The sequence below is a fragment of the Scylla paramamosain genome, chromosome 4 (assembly GCF_035594125.1).
Source record: "Scylla paramamosain isolate STU-SP2022 chromosome 4, ASM3559412v1, whole genome shotgun sequence".
In the NCBI taxonomy this organism is placed as follows: Eukaryota; Metazoa; Arthropoda; class Malacostraca; order Decapoda; family Portunidae; genus Scylla; species Scylla paramamosain.
Genome location: NC_087154.1, coordinates 23,190,282 through 23,217,399, shown reverse-complemented (window position 1 = coordinate 23,217,399; position 27,118 = coordinate 23,190,282). Strand labels below are relative to the sequence as shown.

The 27,118-nt window shown below is 37.1% G+C and overlaps 1 protein-coding gene across 1 annotated transcript; it reads right to left on the bottom strand.

The window, feature by feature from the left end:
* On the bottom strand, positions 1 to 26,424 carry LOC135099882 (beta-TrCP-like). The gene is made up of 13 exons (XM_064002510.1): positions 26,266 to 26,424; positions 22,902 to 23,265; positions 17,941 to 18,127; positions 17,726 to 17,831; positions 16,655 to 16,765; positions 16,378 to 16,446; positions 15,818 to 16,009; positions 10,949 to 11,092; positions 6,753 to 6,871; positions 6,286 to 6,396; positions 3,949 to 4,027; positions 983 to 1,143; positions 1 to 141 (listed from the first exon to the last, which is right to left on the bottom strand). The coding sequence occupies exons 1-13, from the start codon at positions 26,308 to 26,310 to the stop codon at positions 78 to 80; spliced, it is 1,752 nt and encodes a 583-aa protein (XP_063858580.1). The 5' UTR covers positions 26,311 to 26,424; the 3' UTR covers positions 1 to 77.
* Between the last annotated feature and the right edge of the window lie 694 nt (positions 26,425 to 27,118).

Here is a 27,118-nt window from a genome sequence, read left to right as displayed (position 1 = left end):
TCACAACAGCAGCAGCAATAGTAGTCAGCTTTTTTTTTTTTTTTTTTTATAGGTAAGAGGTGGTATTTCACCATGTTTTAGCTTTCCCCACCTGAAAACCAAGCTTTCCCACCAGGTCCCCAAGATTGTAGGGGGTAGAAGCTGAAAAAATAGGAAATAAGAGCCGTGTAACTCTTCTTAACATTTATCCAAAGCTTCATATTTAGGCATATAAGAAACAAATAACTATACTTGAATGCAAAAAACAGCATGACATATGCCTTGCCTCTATACGAGTTCCATCTGACAGATTTAACAAAGAATCAGCTTCAAAAAATATAGTCTTCATTTATACTTTGTACAATTTAAAACCTAAATATATAAGTTTCAAACCAAAGTAACAGCACAGAACTTGTAAATATATAAATGATGAATGTCATGCACACTGCATGATTATGAATCCAGTTACAACATTCATCAGTGTAAGACATGTCTAAAATAAAAAATTACTAAAGCTGAAACATATCTAAAATAAAAAATTACTAAAGCTGAAAATATCACAGTGAACTGACATACAATGCATCACTAAGTACCATGGAGAATGTTAGAAACTATGCAACTCCTCTAGGTTCATCAGGGCAAACTAATCTCCAATATAAACAGGCTGGTATTCACATATCACTATAAAATTACTGGTAACCCTGATTTATCATTCATGCCCAATTCACTCTCCCTTCATAGTTTGCTCCTTACCAAATCTAATGACTTCTCTCCCTTCCCCTGTTATAACCATTTACTCCTTTTCCTTCCCATAGAAAGAAAACGTGGTCACTCCAATGGGAGTAATGAAGTCACTCACCTTACTCATTAACAATATTCTATGACTTTTCACTTTCCCTTCCCTCTGCATTTAGTACCACTTTTTTTTCTTTCTCATTGTGATAATGCAGATAAAATGCAATGTAAAAACTGATTGCAAGGTAGTAGAAATAAGCACGCTCACCTCGTGTCGACGGAGGGAGAGCTGCACCGACCCCCAGCTGGCCCAGTGGAGTCTGAGGGGGAACAGTTAAGGAAGTCCCAAATGAGGATGGTATCATCATGTGAGGATGATACTATTTGAAACTCATCAAACTGCAGGCGAAACACTCTTCCTGAATGTTCCTGTGAGAGAAAAACAGAATATGAGTAACTTTGAAAACTAGTAAGTGATAAGGACATAGTGATATTCAAACTTTTTTGGGGGGCTGTGATCACTCAATAAATGTTGATAGAATCTTACACCCATTATAGCTAATCTTTACTTGTGCTTGTTTTCAACTTTTCATTAACAAGCATCTCAACTGCAAGACTGTTTTCTTCTTGCCTTCCTGTTTTATGAACATCCACCTTTCATGCATTTTAATTATCGACACTACAAAATCATCTGATTCACTGAATGGGAATGTTCACATTAGTGTAAATGCTATATACCACCAGAAACATTAATTCCTTATGTGTTGTTGTAGACTTTGCAAGAGGCTCATATTTGACTGAAACATTAATTCCTTTTCTGTTGTTTTAGACTTTGCAGAAGGCTCATATTTGATTGTCTTTTCTCAAAAATATAATGTACATATTTTTATGATTAATTTTAGGTATATATTGTGCTTTATAATATGCTAACAAAATAAATGTAAAGTTCATTTGTGGTATCTGTAATATGGGCTATGTATGACAGGGAATGAACATTTATCATGTTTACACACATATATATAAATACTTCTTTATTTATACTTCTAAGTAAATACTCATAGTGGTCATCAGCAAAAGTATGGACAGAAAAAAGATATTTGTCAAAGGAGCTGCAACTTCCAGGGACAGAGCTCACAGGGGCAAAGGAATACATTAAGGAAAAAAGCTTGAGTTTTATGCATTAAATTATATATACAGGATCCATTTATTATCTGATAAGCTAATGCATATCTAAAGTAATATTAATTAAATATAAGAGATGTGATGTTTATAATTTACAGCAGTCAACTAATATAACCAATGAATATAACCCTTGAATTGGTTAGGTAGAAAAAAATAAATTAAATAAATAAATAAAAAAATCAATACAACTATTACTGTTCTCTATGTGAATTTACATCTTCATAAAACTGTACATGCACATATCAAAGCAAATTAGCCAATTTATCTGCAGTAAACTTAAACTGAATGCTGTCTGAATCTTGGTTTGGGCTCCACAACTACCCACTGCCAGGCATACAAGCAATTTTGTCAACATATTTCGCTATGACTTGCTATATATATACTGTGGCTGGCTACAGATCAGACAAGAATAAAGAGTACTAGTAATATCAGAGGATGGGTGAAGTTTCCACCTGCAAAAAATGAACCAAAAAGAACATGGCTTTGTTTTAGTTCTGTAAAGAGTGTCATACCTCACAGCAAGCAGCAATCAGCAATTTCTTATTTTTATTTTTATTTTTATTTTATTTATTTATTTTTCTTCTTAGTAACTTTGCTGGTGACCACTGGGAGAATCTAAGTAGAAGCATAAATAAAGAAATATTCATGGCTATGCATAAAGCCTATAAATATTCATTCCTTTTCGTATATAGGCAACATTACAGATCCCACAAATCAACCTCACAACTATTTTGTTATTACCTTGAAAGGCACGGAAAATGAATGATAAAATTATGTATTTTGTGGAAAAAGTCAAATATGAGCTTTCTGCAAAGTTCACAACAACACATCAGTAACTAAAATTTCTGGCAGTATATAACATCTACAGCCATTATGCAAATGTTCCCATTTGGTTCTTTCCAGGCTTTTATCAACAGGTCAGAGAAAATTCCTATTAACAGAGGCCACATTGTACAATATATGAGAGAGAGAGAGAGAGAGAGAGAGAGAGAGAGAGAGAGAGAGAGAGAGAGAGAGAGAGAGAGAGAGAGAGAGAGAGAGAGAGAGAGAGAGAGAGAGAGAGAGAAAATTCTCCATTATACTAGAAATCAACCCCATCTGCTGTCTAACCCCTTCGTTCATATTGTGGTACTATAAACGTAATAGGGCGGCTTGTGGAATGGGAGGACGAGGATGGGAGCTGACATTGTTGGCATTTGGGAATGGGTATGGACCTCTTTTTCTTCTTCACATATTTTATGGACTAATCCAGTGCTTTACTTAGATACTATAATAACAAATAATTTATGATTTATAAGAATATATATCTGATCAAATATGAATGAGCAAATTTAACTCAAATAAATATTCTTAGTTTGTAAAAGACTTTAAAGTGTTTATTATGATTATAGGCCCATGTCAACATCGGCTGGTCTGATTGCTGGTTGTCCACAATTCCCTGTTTCATAGCCTGCTATTGAATTTTGCAGCTGTCCCAGTCCATGCTTGTTTTTTCAGCAAGAGCATCCTCTCATCTATCATCTTATTGTGGAGGACATCTTGGTTTATGAGATCCACCAGTATTCCCTTGTCACCATACCAACAGCAATTGAACATGTGACCAAGGCCTTACTGGTGAGACTTGTAGGGTAAATACAGCTCAAATTTGGCACCAGGCAGCTAACTACATTACTTACATTGTGTACATGATTATTCTAATGTATTTGTTATTTGTGCAATCATTGTAGGTTTTATTATACGTTACACAAAATAAATTGTAACAACGTGTGTAAAATGCTTCAGTTATGAAATTTTCCATATGCATGTATCTACCAGGGATAACAAGCTAGCTCACAAGCATCTCCAAGGAAGGGAAGGGGAGTGGATTCATCTTTGATAATGAGCAGATGGGGATTTCTACTGAAGGAAAGGGGGAGGGGAAGGTGGTAAGGTTGATTTATAATGTGGCTGTCTGAATAGAGTTGCAGTTAAAATGTCATAATGAAGACAATACATACAAATCCTTGCACAATGTTTTGAGGCAGAATTTTGCAAGTTTACATGTTTACTCACCACTAGAGTCCGCAGACAGAGAGTACCCGCAGGAGCTCGAGGATCCAATGCAGCTTGAAGATCCCACACCTTGATTTTCCTATGAAAAAGAAAGAAAGAAAGAAAAACACAGTTTATGCTTTCTTCCTGATACAAATTAATGTTGTTACTAATTCACCAACTTCAACTGCTTGTGTGTGTGTGTGTGTGTGTGTGTGTGTGTGTGTGTGTGTGTGTGTGTGTGTGTGTGTGTGTGTGTGTGTGTGTGTGTGCTTAACTTTCTTATCTAACTGTAGTTAACTAGTGTAACCGTAGTGTTGTAGTTAATTAGTGTAACTGTAGTGTAACTAGTTCTTATGTAACTGTATTTTTACAGAATTGAGTCAAGCTCAAAATGTCCCATCTTTTAAAGTTAATTTGTCATATTATTCTTTAAAGTTATGAATGCTCCTTGCACACAATACTTTGTCAGTGAATGTATTCCACTGGATGATTGCTGTCAGGAAAAGTGTGTGTGTGTGTGTGTGTGTGTGTGTGTGTGTGTGTGTGTGTGTGTGTGTGTGTGTGTGTGTGTGTGTGTGTGTGTGTGTGTGTGTGTGTGTGTGTGTGTATTAGGGCTGAGTGGGAACTGGCTCCAGAACCAGTTCTGACGGCTCCGCCAGGAACCACTAGTAACCAGTTCGGAGTCTTGGACCCAATTTCACATTAACAGTTCCAAACAATTACTAATGGCAGATACACATGTTACAACTCAAATATTTATGTAGTGTTTAAAATATGTATGTAATCATTAACATTATTTAGGAAGTCTTGGAAATGGTACCTACCAATGAATGAAGTAGTGTAATACAATCAAATATGAATAAGCCTACCTGCATGAAGAATATGAAAATATTTCACTCACACTAGCCAACAGTAGGGACCTATTTAGTGTTGCAATAAGTATATATATATATATATATATATATATATATATATATATATATATATATATATATATATATATAATTAGATATCCTATGACATCATAACATGGGGTACATATATACTGGTGCACTCCCAGCGATGCATCATAAAAGTTAAGACTACCAAATGAAGGGGAGTTTGTGACCTTTGTCCTCATGAGTAAGTAAATAAAATATCTTATTTGTTGATTGTACTGTAATTCTTCACATCTTGAAATATAATGTAACATTTTTTTCAGGTGACAAGGATTTTTTAAGGCCAATGTGTTAAAGGTGCACATATCGAGATTATATCTAAATTTGTGATGTTAAGAGGAGCGTTTATCACACTTAAACCTAGTCAACTTAACATAAAGCAACGACATCCAAGTGAAATAGAATCATATGGAGCACACATTGTTTGATATATCATAAGCTTAAGTCTGTAAAGACAAGCTGAAATGCAATGGAATTACATCCAACATGAAACACCTCCACACTAGACATCCCATTGAATATGCAAGTTGATATAAACCCGAGCATGTTTATTATTAAACAAATCCTGTGTGAGGTAAGAGTAAACATCTACTAAATGGTGCATCCATTCAGCATCCATCCCAGACCCTTGGTCTCTCAGGTCCAGGAGTCTGTTGTACTCGATATTCATCCCTGCCAATATTCTAGATGAATCCTGGAACCACTATACCCTGGTAACTGCCAAGTAGTGCATTGCATTTCTAAGACTCTGGTATTCACCAGCCATGCTCAACCCATTCTCTGCGGAACCAGTTCCGATGGTTCTGTCAGTCCAAGGAACCAGTTCCTTGAATACTTAATCTATCAGTTCCTGCCCACCACTGGTGTATATGAAATAAATCCTTTTTAAAGAATTAGACATACACAAATGTTAAATTCTTGTCTCTAAAATCAAATATAGTTTATTATGTAATGACAGTCAAAGCAACTGGAATGAGGGAGGTGTAGGAATATCATTTAGTTAGGTAGGACAGACACAGACAACACCTAACACAACACACATATCCTACACACACATACTAGCAACATCTGGCAACTACTATCACATACCCAGAAGGCACCAGTTGCACACAGACTGTAAGACAGGATACACACATGGTAGAGAGAGCCAGGATTACTGTGTCCCTTGTAGCCGGCATAAGAACAATATAGTATTTGATGGTCTCCTGGACTTTACTTCAAGCTCCTTACAGTGACAGCCCTCCAAAGTGCAGATTACATCCCAGCCTATACAGGCAACTTTACATACATTTATATTTACCATCATCCTTCCAGGTGGATGAATGAGTCCCATTAGATGAAATAATCATCATAAAATCTTTTGTAGATATTTTTTGCAACTGAAAAAAAAAATAGATATAAAGCTTTATCTACTTACCCATCATATGCTCCTGAAACTATCCTCTTGTTATCAAATCTTATGCAACGAACTAATTCCTCATGACCCTCCAGTATTCTTAAGCAGGCACCACATTCTATGTCCCATAACCTGAGGACAAAGAATTAGCTAGTTATTCTTAAATTCTGACCAAATAATTCAAGAAAACTTGCACATTAAATTACAGATTACTCCTCTAACCTAATATGTTCCAAATATCTACAATGCTACACTAAGTTTTGTTTTCACAAAGTACACAAATTTAATCACCAAAAGTAGATTAACTGATGAGCCCATATGCACAAAGATTCTTAACTTGGTGTATCACTGATTGTAAATTTTTGGTAATACCTAAACTTGCTGTATCATACTTGCATACTTATGTTTGCTTATTTTCAAGATCTTTCCAGAATATTTTGAAGGGATACGAATACTATCAGTGACAGCCAAACCAAGGATGCACTCACCTTATGGTGTTGTCTGAAGACCCACTAACTACTAGTCTGTCACGGTACTGTAGGCAAGCAATGCCTCTTTTGTGTCCATTAAGTGTTCGTACGAACTCACATGTGCCTGTACTCCATACCTGCAATTGGTTGTAAGAAAAATAATCAAGTACCATAAAATGTGCAAAGTAGAGAATCTAGATATAGACATTTTGAAAATGGGCTCATTAGTCAACAAGTCTATATACAGACATTTGCTTTCATATGACTAGACTAGGTTTTAGCATGGTCTATATTGAGATGTTTCCTTTCTACTTGTAAAACAGTTCACATAAATTGTTATTTGGAGAGAAGTGTGTACTGATGGGTCATGAGGTTTAGAGACAGTGGCCACACTGTTTATTGCAGAGCATAGAGTGATGCCTGAGTTTGAAAAACAAGTTGTTCAGCAAAAATGAACATGAAAATATAAATAAAACATAATCCTGACCTAACAGGAAGGGAATTGAAAGAAAGAACCACTGTGTTCTTGATGGTGGGTCTCTGAAATTTTTATGATGTCACAATCTCTCATTTTTTAACCTCTTGACACACCAGTAAACAATTCTCTAACTCTAGCAATTCTAATTATTTCTTAGATGTTTTTATTCCTCGGCACACAGCAACCACAGACACTATTTCATCACCAGTAATGGGTAGTTTAGTAGCCACTGGTGAATGAAATGGAAAGATACTCAACAGTAACTTGTGGAAGTCAACTTGGGAAAGCACACACAAAAGACATCTTATCACTCAACTTTCAAATCTATACTAAAAACATCAATGTGTAAGTGTGCCCAAGGTCACCATCTGTCTTGAGTTGTCAGGTCAGATAATATCACTGCTCCACTCTCCCATGCAACTGGATCAAATTAGTTGGATGGTGCTCTAATGCTAACACCAACTGAGAATTTTGTCATCTTTCTTGGTGCCAACTGTAATTTCAGAACATTCGTCAGCTTGAAAGGGTGTGAAGAAATATTACAAGATAATATTTCTCACATTGCTAGATATTGCAAGACACAACTGCCATGTAATTTAAAAAGCTAATGGTGGATACAAATGCTCCCTTGACTTTCAGATGAAGTTGACTGAAGAAATATTCTCAAAATATGTTGGTGATACCTATCACCTAATTATACAAAGTGGTGATCTCTCTCATGGGGCATTTCCAGCACAACTCAGTGGAAGACATTTCAATGGAGAGACAGGATCCCATGATGGAAATGATGCTAAAGTCCAGAGACAATGCATCTATTGTCCTTCACTCAAAAAAAAAAAAAAAAAAAAGAAAAGAAAAGACATACAGCAGTGATGTGTGTGAGCTAAGTGTGCTGTACTATACTTTTAAAATTTACCACATAGCAGAAAATTTGTCTAAAAATGAAAGACAGAAAAGAAATTTCAAAAAGCAGAGCAAGGTTGGGAAACCCTATCCAGGTTACTTAGTATTGTTCAGTGCCTCAAAGACTCAATTCCTTCATCTATCAACTTAACACAACTTTCCAGACAACTATTCCCTCTTCTTCAATGACACTCAACTGTTCCCCTCTTCTACAATGAACATCCTCAATCTGTCCTTTACTTATAATCTAAACTGGAAATTTCACATCTCACCTCTAGTTAAAACAGCTTCAATGAAGTTAGGCACTGAGTCGTCCCTGCCAGTTTTTCTCATCCCCCAACTGCTAACTCTATACAGGAACCCTATCTATCCATGTATGGAGTGTACTTTACATGTATTGAGTGGGGGGATGTTCCACTCATACCACTCTTTTACACAGGGTGGAATCAAAACCTTTTCATCTCATTAACTCTTCTCCTCCAAATGACTATTTTGAGCCTCTCTCTCTCTCTCTCTCTCTCTCTCTCTCTCTCTCTCTCTCTCTCTCTCTCTCTCTCTCTCTCTCTCTCTCTCTCTCTCATTGCTGCAATATTGAATCTATTGCTTTCTTCTACCGCTATTTTCATGCTAACTGCTCTTCTGATCTTGGTAACTACATGCCTCTCCTCCTCTCGGGGCCTCACTGCACAAGACTTTCTTTCTCTCACCCCTATTCTGTCTAATGCAAGAGTTAATATTCTCAATCATTCATCCATTTCTCTGGTAAACTCTTGAACTCCCTGCCTGCTTCTGTATTTCCTCCTTCCTATGACTTGAACTCTTTCAAGGGGGAGATTTCAAGACACTTACCCTTTAATTTTTGACTACTACTTTTGACTCTGTTTGGGCACCCACACCTCAGTGGGCATTTTTTTATTATAATTTTATTGTCCTTGGCTGGTACTCCTCCTAAATAAAAAAAAAAAAAAAATATTATATATATATATATATATATATATATATATATATATATATATATATATATATATATATATATATATATATATATATATATATATATATATATATATATATATATATATATATATATATATATATATATTTGAAAGGCAGCTGATAGTCAAGATGGCACATGTTAATCTTAACATGTACACTACATCATTATTTTTACCTTAGGCTGTTAAAATTAAGTTATGCAACAAACCTCTTCCTTCCCAAAGTCAGTTCATAAGAAAAAAATTTTGGTATGCAATCTGGTAATTTTTACATAAGACAGATTCATGCCTTCTAATTCCATTTGGTGAACCATATTCAATCATGAAGCATCAACAAAAAAATGTATTTTTATCATAGTATTTATTTATTTAATTAATTATTATTTTTTTGTATTATTTTTTTTTTTAGAACTTATGAGCAAACAGGAAATGGTATTTTTGTGCACCTGCAAGACAGGGAAAAAATAATAATATTTAAACATGACTTACATTAAAATCTCCAGCATTATTATTATTTTTTTACTTCATTGTCCACACTATCAGCCACCTTTCAATTTTTTTTTTTTTTTTTTAAGAAGGGCACCACCCAAGGGCAATAAAATTATAATAAAAAAAGGCCCAGTAAGGTGCTGGTCCCCAAACAGAATCAAAAGCAGTCATCAAAAATTAAAGGGTAGGTGTCTTGAAACCTCCATCTTGAAAGAGTTCAAGTCATAGGGAGAAGGTAATACAGAAACAGGCAGGGAGTTCAAGAAATTTGGTTTAGAAGCTCATTGATGAATAACAGGAAGTGGGTGACAGGACAGGACCCTGTGGAACACCACTATTAACAGATTTAGAAGAACAGTGACCATCTACCACAACAGCAATAGAGCCGTCTAAAAGGAAACTTGAAATGAAATTGCAGAAAGATAGAAGCCGTAGGAGGCTAGTTTGGAAACCAAAGCTTTTGATATGTCTAAGGTAACCGCAAAAGTTTCACCAAAATCTTTAAAAGATTTTGAGCCCCCAAGACTCAATAAGGAAAGCCAGATCACCAGTAGAGTGGCCTCAATGGAACCCATACTGGTGATCAGATGGAAAGTTGTGAAGTGATAGATGTTTAAGAATCTTCCTATTGAGGATATAGCAGTAAAGTATAAACGAGTTGTATTAACTATGAAACAGAAAACAGATTTGTAAAGAAGGCTTTTCAGTCTCATAAACACCTGAAACTGCTGTTATGTTCAACATTTTCACCTAATGACTGTCTGATAACAAGGATATTGTTATACTGTACATGGCTATTTCACAAGCATATTGTTATACTGTACATTGCTATTTCAAAGACAAAACATACATATACAAAGGCTGTCTCCCCAAAAACAGGCATAGCCAAAACAAGGCACACAACTGTCATGTTCACACTCATTTGCACCATTCTCTTTGCCCTATGGCCCCTATACAGAGAACAGCAAGTATTCATGATGGTACTTTATAGAGATCAGCTGCACAGCTTAGTCCAGAGCAAGGCTTCTTTACAGCAAGTATCCTCCCCTACCACACCTAACTGCCTGACACCTGTGTGAGACTATTGTTATGTGGCACCCCCTCAAGAGGTCACAGGGCCACATCATTCCTTATGCACTCACAACTGCTCTCAATTTTTAAAACAAACTATACAAATTTAACTAGCCAGATTATAGAACTACCACATTACAAAATATTTCTTATCTCCTTTAATATTTAAATTTCCAGCTTTGTGTTGAAGTGTGATTTACTATAAATCTTTTAAATTTTGAAACACCATCCTCATCTCACAATGGCATGTGAATATATTTCAGATAGCAAAATCTTACCTTGATTGTTCTGTCCCCTGATGCACTCACAATATATTTCTCATCAAAGTCAACCACATTCACAGCTGCTCGATGGCCTACTAGTACACGTCTTAGATTAATTTCCGTGGGTGACACCATGTCCCATACAGCTATGGATCGGTCCTGCAAGAGATGAAAATACCATGCAATTAATATCCCAGTTAATAAATGCTGAAAATCATTCATAAATAAATAAATTTCAAGCTGTTATCAGTATAAAAATACATACAAATTATCAGAAATCCCCATCTTCCAATGAATACAAGATATACTGAGAATGATAGTTACACCTCTTCTTCATCATGCAATAGATACAGTCCTCAACCAAGAGATTTTAGGTTTTTCACATTTTGATGGGAAGGATGCAAGACTGCATTGTCATACAGCTTAACACGATATGGGAATGGACATAAGTACAATTGATGATTGAAAACAAGCTATTTTTGACAAAATGCCAGAACTTCTTCACATGTGGGGAGAAGAATGCTAAAAATTCATGCAGCTCCAGGGTTGATAAAGTTGTATGAATGAACCCCCAACATGTTGGTAAAAAAGCACCATGTACCCTGCTTGCCATGGCCATCAGAGCCCATCAATAACACACTCATGCATGAGTGTGTAGCACTATCCTGGTACTCAACAGACTCCAAGACCCTAAAAACAACCTCACAAATATTACTGATGTATCCTATAGAGGATTACCAACAGCAAGTTGAGCCAGGCACAAGTAATGTGCATACACCTTGAAGTGATCCTTATTTAATTGTTTCCCATGAAATCCATCCAGGATGGCCTGTATGGTCACCAACTACTAGTTTTGAGTCTGAATTTGAAACTAATATATCACTTACAAAAGATAAATATAAGGATGAGAAAAGACAAAAATAAAGTATCATGGAATTATGTGGGGGAAGCAGTACACACCTACTGAAACAATAATAACTCCCAGTGAGGTCTCAAGCACTGGACTGGTTTGTAATGAATCTTGTGATGCTGTGAACTTTCCAATGACCCAACTGTCATCTCACTAAATGTTTCCCTTTGTGTAACACAATACAAAGGGGCAGTCACAGCCTGCACTCTAAAGGCACCTCTTTTCCTTCATACAACACTACATGCACCTAACACACACACACACACACACACACACTTTACTCAAAATTCACTCAAATTTTTATGGCAACTCCTACACCAGCCTCAGAGCCATCATCTGGGGGCAGGAGACCACAAGTGTCCCCAGGTCGGACTGCTCTTCTTTTGGTATCAGGCACAAGTATCTTGACACCCCGCAATGTCACTCTTGATAATGTTTAACAATTATCTATAATTGAAAATGTAAAACAATAATCAAGAACAACATACTGCTCCTGAAACACTGAAATCTTATTACATTAGATTCCAAATAAAGTTGCTACATGTAAAAAAGCCACTATATTATCACTACTTTAAATATTAGTAGTAGCTTTTACTTTGAAGGCAAAATCTGCTTTCAAAGTAACTGACTTGTCTTGACGGTCTGTATTATGTCCTTGAGGTTCTATTGCTCCACCCACCCTCCCTGTTCCCACCAATCATGTAAATGAGCTACTCCATGCCGAACCCTCTGTCCAGAATGAGGAAGTCTCATTGGCAGAGTCTTACATCATAGTTTTCCCCCTTATGGTCCTTCCCTTATTTTCCATGTCCCCCCCTATCCTTCTCTTCATCCTATAACCCTCTCCACCAGGGAGGAGAGACTGAGAGGGGATTCAGTTTCCATCCCCTTCCTTTGTTCATTCCTTGCCCTCTTACCCTCCTCTCCCTCCCTCCTCCCTATATTCTCTCTCTCTCTCTCTCTCTCTCTCTCTCTCTCTCTCTATCCAGGAAGGGGAAACAGTGAGGGGGTACAGTTCTCTCCTCCTCCCTGGTTCATTCCTTACGACTCACTCGAGTGCATAAACACACAACTGCCCACTAATTTATTTTCCGATACCTTCGCCTTACCTTCAATCCCCATTTATTCCTCCTTCACCTATCACTACCTCTTCTGTAATGACCACCTCTTCTCCAACCACCTCAAATCATAAATATGTGTGTGTGTGTGTGTGTGTGTGTGTGTGTGTGTGTGTGTGTGTGTGTGTGTGTGTGTGTGTGTGTGTGTGTGTGTGTGTGTGTGTGTGTGTGTGTGTGTGTGTGTATTTACCTAGTTGTGTTTTACAGGAAAAGAGCCATGCTCATGCTGTCCTGTCTCCATATCTATAAGCATCCAGCTTAACTTTAAATTTATGAATATCTGTTGCTTGTACCACTGTTTCACCTAAGTTCCATATTTCTATGCTTCTATTTGGGAAACCATATTTCTTGATATCTCTTCTACTTGCTGTTTTCCTCAATTTCACTCCATGTCCTCTTGTATCTCTTGAGTCCCACACAAATAAGTCTTCTTTGTCAACTTGATCCTTACCCTTTAAAGCTTTGTATATAGCAATCAGGTCCCCTCTTTCTCTTCTCTCTTGTAATGATGGAAGCTTCAATCTCCTTAATCTTTCTTCATAGATTAAATCTCTCAAACTTGGTACCAATTTGGTTGCAGCTCTTTGGATCCTTTCTATTTTAATTATTTCCTTTTTATTATGGGGAGACCAAACAATTGTGGCATATTCCAGTTTTGGTCAAATCACATATTCCATCAACTTTCTCATCATCTCTTCATCCATGTAAGCAAATGTCCCTTTCATCTTTCTTAGTAACTCATAGGTTTCCCTAACTATCACTTATTGTAATTCCCAAGTCTTTTTCTTCTTTGGTTTTCTTAATTTCCACTTCTCTCATGGTGTAGGAATTTGTCAGTCTTCTTTTGCTTTTTCCTAATTCCATCACCTTGCATTTCTTTGCATTGAATTCCATTTCCCATTTCTTACTCCATTTTATATATCTTATTTAGATCTTTCTGTAATATTTCACGATCCATATTGTTTTTCACTCTTTTCAATAACTTCACATCATCTGCAAACAGATTTATATAACTGTCAACCTCATCCACCATATTGCTGACATACACCAGAAACATAACAGGGGCTAAGACTGTCCCCTGTGGTATTCCACTTGTAACTTTACACCATTCTGATTTTTCTCCCCTTATTACTGTTCTCATTTCTCTGTCCCTCAAGAAGTCTGTAATCCAATTCAGTGTGTGTGTGTGTGTGTGTGTGTGTGTGTGTGTGTGTGTGTGTGTGTGTGTGTGTGTGTGTGTGTGTGTGTGTGTGTGTGTGTGTGTGTGTGTGTCATACTTACACCCAGAAAACAACTGCCTCATATTTCTATGACAGCTGAAGGGTTGACTGAGAGAGAGAGAGAGAGAGAGAGAGAGAGAGAGAGAGAGAGAGAGAGAGAGAGAGAGAGAGAGAGAGAGAGAGAGAGAGAGAGAGAGAGAGAGAGGGAGAGGAGAGAGAGAGAGAGAGAGAGAGAGAGAGAGAGAGAGAGAGAGAGAGAGAGGGGGAGGGAGGGAGGGAGAGAGGGAGGGAGAGAGGGAGGGAGGGAGGGAGGGAGGGGAATTATAGTATTAGAAATTAGATAAATTAGAGAGAGAGAGAGAGAGAGAGAGAGAGAGAGAGAGAGAGAGAGAGAGAGAGAGAGAGAGAGAGAGAGAGAGAGAGAGAGAGAGAGAGAGAGAGAGGGGAATTATAGTATTAGAAATTAGATAATTAGAGAGAGAGAGAGAGAGAGAGAGAGAGAGAGAGAGAGAGAGAGAGAGAGAGAGAGAGAGAGAGAGAGAGAGAGAGAGAGAGAGAGAGAGAATTATAGTATTAGAAATTAGAGAGAGAGAGAGAGAGAGAGAGAGAGAGAGAGAGAGAGAGAGAGAGAGAGAGAGAGAGAGAGAGAGAGAGAGAGAGAGAGAGAGAGAGAGAGAGGAATTATAGTATTAGAATTTAGATAAATTACTGCTCACAAGTCTACGCTATATATGAGCAACACGCATTTTTTAAGCATCTGGAGTGAAGTGGTTAAATGGAAAAGATGTTAGTATGGATGCAGTTACAGAAAACAATAAGGAAACTCCATCAGAAGCATAAGCCTTCTATAGGGGCCTGGCCAGATGACACAGAGAATGTCATTCCAAATAGGCATGATACTGTCAAGTGGTGGAGGTGAAGGAAGGGAAAGACTAGAATCATCCTGAAGTGAAAGAGTGACAAGCTCTGATTTATCCAGAGTTGAATTATCTAAAGAGAAATTAATTTCTAGATGCTTAAAAGATGACAGTGGTGGCATTCTGATGAAATAAAGGATAAGAGAGATAAAGTAAAGAAGGAAAATTTTAGGAAGTATTATTATCTACATCTTATGAGTAGCAGGCTGAATTAGATCTTGTTAAGAGTTTCACATTCCTTATTGATGAAAACTTTTTTTTAACAAACTATGAAACAGATCTGATATAATTTCAAATAGAAACAAAGAGTGTGACTTACAGGAAGTGTCTGTGAGCCACCTGATTTGAACCAATATTTACAACCTCAGGACAGGTGAAAGTGTGTGGAATTTTTGACGCCACACCAGAAATAATCAACTTGTGTGCTCTGCACAAATGGACATCTAATTAAAAATCAGAGTAGTACCTCCCCTGGTCCCTCCACTTAGCAGAGACAGAACAGCAGAAAAAACTCTGCTTGGCGAGTCAAAAGGTAGAACTGGAGCAATGGGGAAGAATACATAAATAAGATCTTAATCAGAGGAGCTCAAAGTACAAAACCTGAACAGGAAATAAGTAGAAAGGTGATTAGATACATAAATAAATCAATTTATTACCTGAGCAGGAAATAAGCAGAGAGGTGATTAAATACATAAATAAATCAACTTATTAATGCACACCTTGGAACAAGTGACCATCATGCCATTGTTGAAGCGCAAGTGCAGGACGGCCTCACAGTGGTGGATGAGAGTGTTGGTCATGTCTCCAGTGTTTACGTCCCACACTCTCACCGTAGAATCAGAAGATCCACTTATAATTACACGCTCGTCGTACTGAAGACACAGCACTGAGCCTGTGTGTCCTGTCAACACCTGAAGCAAAAGCATGCCGAGTAGAAAGGATTCAACTAAATCTTTTACTACACTATGATGTGTCTATCATGGTACAACAAATAAAATTTACACATCATATGTTGTGAAACATGAAAATATTTCAAAATGTACATTAGTGTATTTCAAATATACATATATGTCCACATCACAATTTTCATCAAGATTAAATCTAAGAACACTTGCTAAATGGAAAAGTGTGCAAAACACACACCAAGCAGTTATATTTTTTTTCCATATATATGCATAAACTTACATACACATATTCTAATTGGCTTTGCACATTTAGCAAGTGTTGATATAACAAATATATAACAATTACTAAGGATGATTCGACGTACCCCTCGTACCTTGTAACACTGCAGGGAAGTTCGGTCCCATATTTTGATTGTGTTGTCTCGGAGGCCTGATACAATTTTCTACAACAAGACAACTCTATAAGAGTTTATGTTTAGAAATCCATTACAAAAAGAAATACAACCCTATAAATCATTTTGCAAAACATAACTGAGGTACTTTATACAAAAACATTTAAGACTTGCATTGAGCAATTACCTAAGAGCATTGAAACATTGCAGATACTGTACAGGGTTTTTAAAATAGTTCCTACCTTGACCCAAAACTAACCTGGTCATCATACTGTAAGCAGTAGACACCTTTGGAATTTTCTGATCTACAATTTATCCTTTGTAGATTATGCCTTCCCATTCTCCAGTTTGCTTCTATAGTTTGAATATCCTGTAAGTATTGGTGAGTTAATATAGATTCATGCATATCAATTGTGTAAGGTATCAGAACTGAACCCAATTATAAAATCAATATGTGGAAACATCAGTCAACACCATCCACCTTTACTACATTTCTTCCACTCTATCTATCTGTATACTTGGCTGACATCTCTCTTTAAGCAAGACTGGTGAAACAAAGCTATATTCATGCATTCACACATTCATAAACATCCCTCATATCTTATCCTCTGGGGTAAAGGAGATTGACTCTCACTGCACCACACTGCATAAGGATCACTACATAAAAGATATACTTTCTTGCATGAGAGAATACCTCCAACTCATAAAGCACTGAATACCCAAAACTTTAATCATGAATGATTTTTCAAAATAAAATGGACACACCTACCAAAAATTTAATCATGAATGATCATTCAAAATAAAATGGACAGATCTAAGTACCAAGTAGCCATCATAAGAATTTGCACTATTGCACTGGACAAGCAAGGGCATGGCAAGACATTAGTGGACTTGATGCCTAATATCAAGAAATACAGTCACCCCTATGCATGCACAAACATTTGAAATGGTGTCAAGAAGATATTCCACCCCAAATATTCATATATTTAAAATCAAATTGGACAACAAGGAGATATGGAGACGGAATGTAAGAACCAACTCCTATATATCACAGGGTAAATACTAGATATACTGTCCACTACAACAAAAAAAACCCATACCACTTAAAATCTCTTCCCTTAGGTACATAATGATATCACTCTAAATAGTTATAATTATACTTTCAAACCAAATTACTGTGACAGAAATTATGGTCTTGAGAGGATACATGAACAAGAGAAAATCGAAGACTTATTAAAGTAACTGGAAACTTAAGGAATGTACAGGTCTGGATGTGATGTGATGTGATGAAAATGGTGCAATATTGTCATTTTGTAAGCATCATGATAACATGCATAATGATATATTCACCTGTATAATTTTGGGGGTAGAGTTTGCGGTAATAAGAATGTCCTGGATGCTGCTCGCCAGGCCTCGGCTTAAACAGGTACATTCCCCTGAGATAGGAACACAATTTGACTTAACTGACATCTCATTCATCTATTTATATAGTCATCAATATTACATGAAATATCACAACAATCCAAAGGAGAATCAAACACCTACCATCCCTTCCGTTCAGACAGTCCTCTCCACAAGGGGTCCGTGCGCACCTTTCGCTCTATTAGCTTCTTCCACAGCAGACCATCAGCAATAACTCTGTGCCATTCTTTGCATACTAGCTCAGCTTCTCTTAATGACTTAAAATCTAGATAACCTAAAATTTTTTCTGCTACATGATCAAGACCTTTTTCTGGAAAAGAAAAAGAAAAATATATTACTAAGTCTATAAAACGTGTAGCATATATTAAACTACATCAAAAAGACAACAGTAATGTAAGTACTGACAAAATTCAAAGCAGATGAGACATTCACCTAAATAATGATGAAACTATTCAATGTTTCTGGCAACAACATAAAAGTGATGCCACAACCTCAAAGGCTGTCAAATATATAGTATGATTATAAATGTCAACTGTTTAGAAAATACAGTAAAAGTCCCTTAAACCAATACTTTGTAACTTGAATTATTGTCCTACAATACACATTTCTGGGAATCTTAACTAAATACCAAAGGTTGTTAAGTCAAAAAAGCAGAGAAAAGTGATGCTCTCTAAAGATCAATCATCTTTGCATTGCTTATACAAAAGAACACAGGAGGCATTAACATGCCACCTAAATCCAATAGGCAATGGTCATAGCCATCTAATACATGTTGAGCAACCTGAGTAATGAGTCACTGTAGTGCCTCCAGCAACAGCCAGCCACAGCAATTCACCCAACATTCGTAAACAACACACTGAAGGTTATGTAACACCTCTGACATTGCTTCCATTGCCATGAAGTAGTGCACTACTGTGGTGGCAGTGGTAGCAGCCAATCACCACAGATCATCTATTCATAAACAAGGTGCACTGAATTTTAAGCTTGTTAACTGTAAAGTTATGTAATATCTGAGATGCTACTGCTGTTGCCCCATTCAGCTGTTAATCCTGGACACTTAATTGAGTTTCATAATTATGAACTGCTAGAAGAGGAATATTCTGAGTTGCTGAAACAGACTACCTAAGTACCCACTGTCCAACCAATTTTGAGAGCAATGATGGTCTTAGTGGCATTAAATAGATGTCATACATTCATAACTCCTATTTATTATATTTTTTTTATTATCATCATCATTGTCAATTGTCATTAATGATTATTATTATGTAATAATCAATATTATGGTAGTATCAGTATCATTATTTATTATCATACATTCACATTTTTTTTCTTTTGTCCCTCCTTTTAATCCTAATGCAAAAATGTATCACCCAGGCTCAGGGATAACACAGAAGGGAAACATGGAGGTTGTGTATGATGTGTCACAAAACACTATACAGTAAAATCCCTCTCATCCAGCATTCAAGTATCTGGCAGCTTCAAGTATCTGGCACATTTTTCCCCGAGCCTTAAAATCAATAAAAAATCAATGTGTACTCATAAAATCAATTAAAATTCCCGCGCGAGGCATACTTTGTCCCCTCACCACCAGAGCGCACTGCTTCGCACCACCCGCGGCCCACTGCACTGTGTTTACTCAGTGACTCAGTCCCGCGTGTGCACTGTTTATCGCCTGACGCCTTCATCGTGCCTAAAGTTGTAGAAAAGAGGAAGCGTGTTGTGCTTACACTTAAGCAGCTGATCAGATCAGCTGCTGATTAAGATCAGCTGATCTTTGTTATGGTAAGATGCGTGAGTGTAGGGTGGTGATTGTGGACATAATTTCACTTCTATTCAAGTATCCGGCATGTCAGCGGTCCCGTTGATGCCGGATAAGAGGGATTTTACTGTATAATTTTATTCAGGGCTTATTCTATTAGCTGCCAAATAACACACAGTGGTGCATGTCCAAGGGCTCCAATGGGTGACACATACATGTGCCAGACAATTTTTTTGCCTTGAATCAAATCAAACAGGAAGGAGAGAAAGGTTTTGAACATTATTTGGCAACACTTAAAAAGCTGCTCCCTACCACTTTTTGTGACTTTCCATCTGGTAGTCAATAAAAGTGAGAATCATGAAAGGTGGTGATCTGCCCTCATCCTGATACATGGTCTAGTGCAAACGCAAGCCAATTTCATCCACTCCCAATAAGTGCTGTTAGACAGGGAATCACATTTATGAAACTTCTGGGCACAGTGGAACAACATTCAAGATGTGGGGAGAGTGGTGAGGGGCAGATGGGGCAAAATAAGGTAGGAGCTGGAGGCACACAAGCTGAAGCCAGCGCCATATCCAGCATAACGAGCATACAAAGGCCACCACCCTCATGGAGCAGTTAACGATATATTGCCATTCAACCTTTACTACCAGATGAACTAGAATAATAATGGGTAAGATAAAAACATCATTAGAAAGGATAGATGCTTCTTATGTTGTAAGTTTCATTATTCTAGTATCTGTATTAGAGAAAATATAACTAAGAATAAGAGTGATTTTTCACTTAAAAAACACCCATTATGATAAGAGGTTTCCAGGCCAAATGCCCATCGCTTAGGGGTTAAAAACAGGTAAATGACAAAGTGACCTCAGCAACAGAAATTACGGAATATGAATACTAGAAAGTGCATGGTGGACAGATGAGACCTGACAAAGCAATAAGAGAAAATACGCACATAACACAATTCTGCTTAGGAATATCCAAGAGGAAATCAAAATAGAGAAGTGTAGAGTATAATTCTTACATGAGAAAAGTGAAGGAATTGATAAGAGAAGTTAAAAAGAGAGTTGATGAGTTTGGGAGGAAGCTGAGTGAAAAGTTCAGTGAGAATAAGAAGTTGTTTTGGAAAATCAGGAGAGAGGATGGGGAAAGAAGCACTGAAATATGAAAATGAATAGAGAAGAAGGGGTTCTTGTGGGCAGCAAAGAGATGGCGGAAGGTGTCTATACATGTAGAGATTTAAGGAATAGTGTTCTCCTGCTAGCATTGACATATGGATCAGAGTCCTGGATGTGGAATAGGGCACAACAATCAAGAGAGTGAGCTATGAAAGTGAGTTATCTGAGGACACATGGAATAACTAGATGGGGAGTGACACCAATAAAACTGCATATTAGGCTGGATTTACATGAGCCACTTTTTCTGGTCAGTGGCCACCACAAAAATTTGCAGCCACAAAAAATGGTCACAACAATAAAATGGTCAGTAGGAATACTGTCTACACAAGCCACTCAGTGTCTGCCACAAATGAGCTCAGTGTCTATGGATCTCATGGAAGCAGTAGCTGTCTGCACTCTCTTTGTGAAGACGAAGCACAAAAAGCGCAGAAAGTACTGGATGTACCTGATAGTTAGTAACTATTGCATGAAGTATTCCACACATTATTTTTCTGTAATATTCTTGTCACTGTATCCCTTCAAATTCAAATCATAAAGTGCTGATCTCTTCTACACTTCTGAAATCAGTATTTCAGTCAAGCAACTCTTCAGTCATTCTTCCTACTCACAGAAAGGAATACTTGACACTGACAGACAGGACAAGACAGCACGAAAGCAGTGGGAGGAAAGGTGCCAGTAGCTGACAGTGGCTCATGTGTATGCTGCCACTGAAAACGCTTTCTATCACTGGCCACTGTGGCCAGCCACTGCGTGTGGTCAGAAAAAAGGCTCCGCCTGCCACAACTCACAATTTTTTTGTGGCTGCTACAAAAAATGTGAATTAAGCCACATAGATGTGTGTGTTCTACATTTGACCATTTTTTTTGTGGTGGCCACTGACCACAAAAAGTGGCTCATGTGAATGCAGCCTTAGGGAAGTTATATGAGCATACTAAGAGGATGAAGGCCAAAGAGTTTGTAAAAATGTGTATGTAAGTAAATTTCAAAACATTAATAGGAGAGTAAGGCCACCTGGAAGGAGGAAGGACAGGGTAAAGGAGTCCATTTGTGAAAGCAGTATTAGTAGAAGCCTAATAGTTGACTAAGCAAGAAGGGGAAGTTTAAAGAGAGAGAGAGAGAGAGAGAGAGAGAGAGAGAGAGAGAGAGAGAGAGAGAGAGAGAGAGAGAGAGAGAGAGAGAGAGAGAGAGAGAGAGAGAGAGAGAGAGAGAGAGAGAGAGAGAGAGATGGGGGGGGTTCCTGCTGTGGTCACTCCCTATGTGGACACTCCTGGAGGAAACAAGGCACTGTTGAAATAGATAAATAAATCACTTGTTTATCTTTTTTCTTACAATTTTTAAATACAATGTAAATGCTGCCATTTTCTTAGCTCAGAATACATGTGCTTGCATATTTACACTGCCTCCCAAGTGGCATCCTAATAGACACATTACTGAAGCACTCATGTGATGTACATGCCAATGCAAACATTTCAGAAATGGTAAATAAAGGTATTCATTTACTTGTATTAATAATGATGCACCAAGCAATTTCATTTGTGGGATGCCAACCAATGTCTATTGTTCTCAAGAAGTCATATTTGTTTCTGAACTTCATCCCAGCAATACTAGCATGGAGGGAGAAGCAATAAGTTGTACCAGCTTTTACATTTACTTAGTATTCTTGCCTCCCCAAGGTGAGAGAATGTATGAAATGAATTTCACCTAAAAGTATGCATGTACCAGTAGATGCATGTAACAGTGATCTAGTACATTCTTCCTATATTCCACTCCTTTCATAATGTTTAATTGGTTATTGGAGTCACTTTCTGCATCAAATTTAAAAAATCTATTCTCTTAATCCTTCATATTATAAATGGTTATCATAATGCACGCACAATGAAACCACTGCCCAGTTTATCAATATTTCAACTTTTCTAATACAGATATAGACTGGTGTTTACATATGATGCCACTTCTGACACCTACGGTACACATCTCAGAAATCATAGCAATGGTTTTACAAACCAAACCAGAACCACCTCTTAAATTAAAAAAATAAATAAATAAATAAGATAAATAAAAATAAAAATAACAAACAAGTGGTAAACATAATGAGAGTTGTAGCTGCCCAGTAAACTATTCCAGGTATTGTACATACAGACACTTACTTGGGAGAAGTGTGATAAAATCTCTCTGTAGCATAGGTTTGAGGAAAGCATTGATGTGGCCATGTTGATAGTGACACATGCGGGACAAGAGGTGCTCCATAAACTCTAGTTGGTCCTGCTCACTCCACTTCTCAAAGCACTGAAGGCACATCTCCCGCTCATTGTTGTACCGTGCAGTGGATTCCTTTTTCCGCCTACCCCCTCCCCCACCCCCAACCCCACCACTTGAAGAGTGGGTCAAGGGGATAGTGGTCATGGGCTCCTGTTCTTCATTATCACTGCCCCCGTCATCTCCACGGATGCCACCACTGGTGGTGACACTCATGGGCGAGGTATTGTTGTCGTAGATCACCGTCATGGGTGCCTGTGAAAAAACAAGGGTGATTTCTTATTTCACTGAAGTTGTATCAAAAACTTAAATGTTCATTTTCTATTCTTTCCTTAAGACAAATTATATACTGAAAGTGAAAAATTGATCTATAAGATAGCAATAAGAGAGGATTGTCTGGGATTATGCATCTATGATTATTGTAATACATTATAAATACCTATATGATATGTGTTAGTGTTCTAATTTAGATAAACCTATGCTATAATTAAATTAAAGGGAAAGATATAAAATCTTTATAACATTTAATATACTTATATCAGGATGGTCCAGCTTCTTCAACATCTCGGGCCACTACAGCACTAAATGGTTACATGGAGGGCCACTAATATATATATATATATATATATATATATATATATATATATATATATATATATATATATATATATATATATATATATATATATATATATATATATAATCCTAGTTCCTAGTAGTATTTGATATAGACACAGAACCTTCGTCTGTATTTTTTGTGCACAAATAAAATTTATAATACAATCAGTCACGGCCCACAGACAATCAAACCAGCAGGCCACTTGAGGCCCACAGGCCCGTAGTTGGACCACCCTGATTTATATCATGGTAATTATATGTGAACTAGAATTACCAATCAAATTTATCTATATGACATGGTGTCACAGTCAGAACACTTATATTCTCAACGTCACATCAGTAAAGCACTCTTACCAACCCAACACCTGAACATGTTACCATCATGACACCCAACAATCATAGTGATTGTTCCAAATCCTAACACTAGAATCACTGGAGTTGATCTATCATCATCACCTCAGCTTCTGGTCAGATAAGTTCGCATCTTTAGCTATAACCACACTAACAATATAGCAAAAAGTTTAAACATGAAAAAAAAATTTTTTTTGGATATATTCAGACTTAATTTTCATTTATATACTTAAAATTTCCACATACAACTTTGACTCAGTGCTCATCATGCCATAAGTCAACACCAAATGGATACTGGTCAGCCTTGACTATCCAGTTATAACACAGTTTCTCCTCCTCCCGGATAAATTTCTATTTCCATATAACTAAGACTTTTTTAACAAGATTCTCTAAAAAACCAAGGAGCAATACCCCCAAATCCACAAGTATTTTCTCCAATCTTTAAATTTCACATTCTTTGCAAAGAGCTTTATTGCAAAAGTAATCACCAAGGCCAACCCAGAATGTCCTGGCACTGCATACTCCCTGACGACTATCTCTGGTCAACATTTGACTTACATCACAATGAATGAATGAATTACAATGAAATTCTTGTAAAGCCATAGAAATACTTGTCAATCAGATGAAATTTTAAATCTTGCTAACAAAAAAACAATAAAATGGAAGGTTAGGTACTGTTGCTACAGCAGCTGCCACACACTGGAAGTGAGCAGTGCTCTCATCATTCGTATTCATAATCACAATTTGATCACATTATAAATAGAAAATATAAACAAAATATAACAAAATTAAGTAAAATAATGATGATAATAATAATAATAATAATAATAATAATAATAATAATAATAATAATAATAATAATAATAATAATCATGCATAATGCTGAGGATTTGGACTGGTAATGTAAAGCTAAAATAAGGCTTGCCATACTAAAATAAGGCTTGCCGTACTAAAATAAGGCTTGCCATATGAGAGAGAGAGAGAGAGAGAGAGAGAGAGAGAGAGAGAGAGAGAGAGAGAGAGAGAGAGAGAGAGAGAGAGAGAGAGAGAGAGAGAGAGAGAGAGTTTGAATAGGAGCAAGTGGGCACTTGTCATGAGCAATCTCTTACAAGAGTTCCCAGAAATAAGTGTCAGGGCAAACTGATAATAATACCAAGACCTCTTACATAATGCATCTTAATGACCTTTTTTTTTCACCCAAAAAATGTCACTAAATACTCAACACTAAAATCCATATGCACAACTGTTCAATTGTCCTATCATTATTCAGCCTGTGCAATTTGGTTAAGGTAGATAAGTATCCAAGGCACAATGGCTTGGCAAAGGGTGGTGGCCTAACTACAACATAAAAAGGAAATAACCACTATAAATATCTACTTGGCAAAGAATTAAAACCTGGATCCTCTCAGGTGTGAATCATTTCCTAACCCCTACACCATCAGGCCACTAATTAATCATGTTGGTCCCCAAATGAAGCACCTCAGCACATCTGGCAAATTACTGGGGATACATCAACAAAACATGTGTATTAAGACATTCGTGATCCACCATTGTGTTCAAGCTTCATTAATAAACTGATCTCTGTGACAAACACCGGTGAATGATGAACTGGTCTTGGCACCCTGCAGGTGAAATCAACACCTACAAAACTGAGCTGCTACATGCACTTTCTTCACATATATCCTGTCCAAACCAGTGTTAACTACCAACTCTTAATCCTATCTACGAAAACAAATGCACGCACACACACAAAGAAAGCAAAACTGCCTTGTTCATTGTTTTGTATTGGTATTTGGGACTTTCACCATAGTTGCCCAGTAATAATCACAAACAACACACTTTTTGCCCTTGAATAATAACATGGCCTAGACGAGAAAGGAAGAACTATTTATTTGTGTTTTCTCAACCACTCAACGGAATATCACCTACACATCATTATACGTGTTCTTGCATACCATTTCCTGTGCCACAATGGGAATAACACCTCTGGAAATATTGACCTTCATTCACCACGGGGGCGAGGAAACAGTTCAAGATAACACTACTTCCCCACACCTCTTTAGGCGCACCACATGCTGGTGTTGCAATGCACACACCTCACTCAAATGATTTTCATCAATCTAAGGAGAAAGAGAGGATACGAAAGATAAATATTGACCTTCACAAAATTTAAACTAGAAGAAACTATACTAAACTCGGCCTATGGATTAAGTGGAGAGGTCTGGCAGTACTTTGGATTCTCTGCGCCTCCTCACCATACAAATAAAGACAACAGGAAGGTCGTACCTCAACAGAATCAAGACTATCGTCCAAAATATGCTCCGTTTCCATCTCCGCTGACAGGCTCGGGGAAACCCTCCTTCCTTGGCTATAGACGACGCAAACACAGACCCGACCAAGGTATACGAAACCACAATTCTGGACAATTGACTATCGGAGCTGCAAAAAGAAAAAATCTAACTCTCTTTTCCTCATTATCTATTTCTTTCTAGTGGCTTTGGATTCTACATAGTTGGTTAAGTCTGCTTTTTTATGATTGGAGGTCTGGATCAGGAAGAGACCCCAAGTGTGACGTCATGGATGAAGTGATGTTTGGAGGCGCGCGAACATATTCACCGCCTGTTTTGAATTATATGGCGTTACACCATCACAAAATATAACAATCCTAGGAAAATGGGATGAAGAATTAAACTTGTAAATTATTAAATAATGGATGAAAACAGTGCGTTATCAAGTGAAATAGATCATCGAAATTGTTCATAATAAGGACGAAATGCTGAATGACATCCGACCAATTAAATAATTAATGAGAACTATAAATAATGAAATAACAAGACAAATTTGTGAATAATGACGTAGTGAATAAAACCTACAAAGCCTTCTGCGCCTTACCTCAACAGGAAAATTCTGCAACTCCTACCTACCCACAACCTTCCTTATCAGCACGAATTCCATAATGGAAAATTAATCGATGATGTTCTAATTTTCCTAACATAATCTTCCTTATCCTCTAATCTCGATTTTGGTGAGACCTTTGCTAATGTAAAATGCCTAGCTTCTGATCATTCTATTATTTCTGAATGGGGCAGGGTAAATCTTCTGTTGTTCAATACCTCAAAAATTCAATACCTTTATCTGT

Excerpts from the sequence above, each read along its gene's own strand:
- LOC135099882 (XM_064002510.1), bottom strand. The coding sequence starts at position 26,310 with ATGGAAACGGAGCATATTTTGGACGATAGTCTTGATTCTGTTGAG. Across the intron at positions 18,128-22,901 it reads TTTTATCACACTTCTCCCAA|AAAAAGGTCTTGATCATGTA; the intron begins GTAAGTGTCTGT and ends TTTCTTTTCCAG. Across the intron at positions 11,093-15,817 it reads TGATGGTCACTTGTTCCAAG|GACCGATCCATAGCTGTATG; the intron begins GTGTGCATTAAT and ends CATCTCTTGCAG.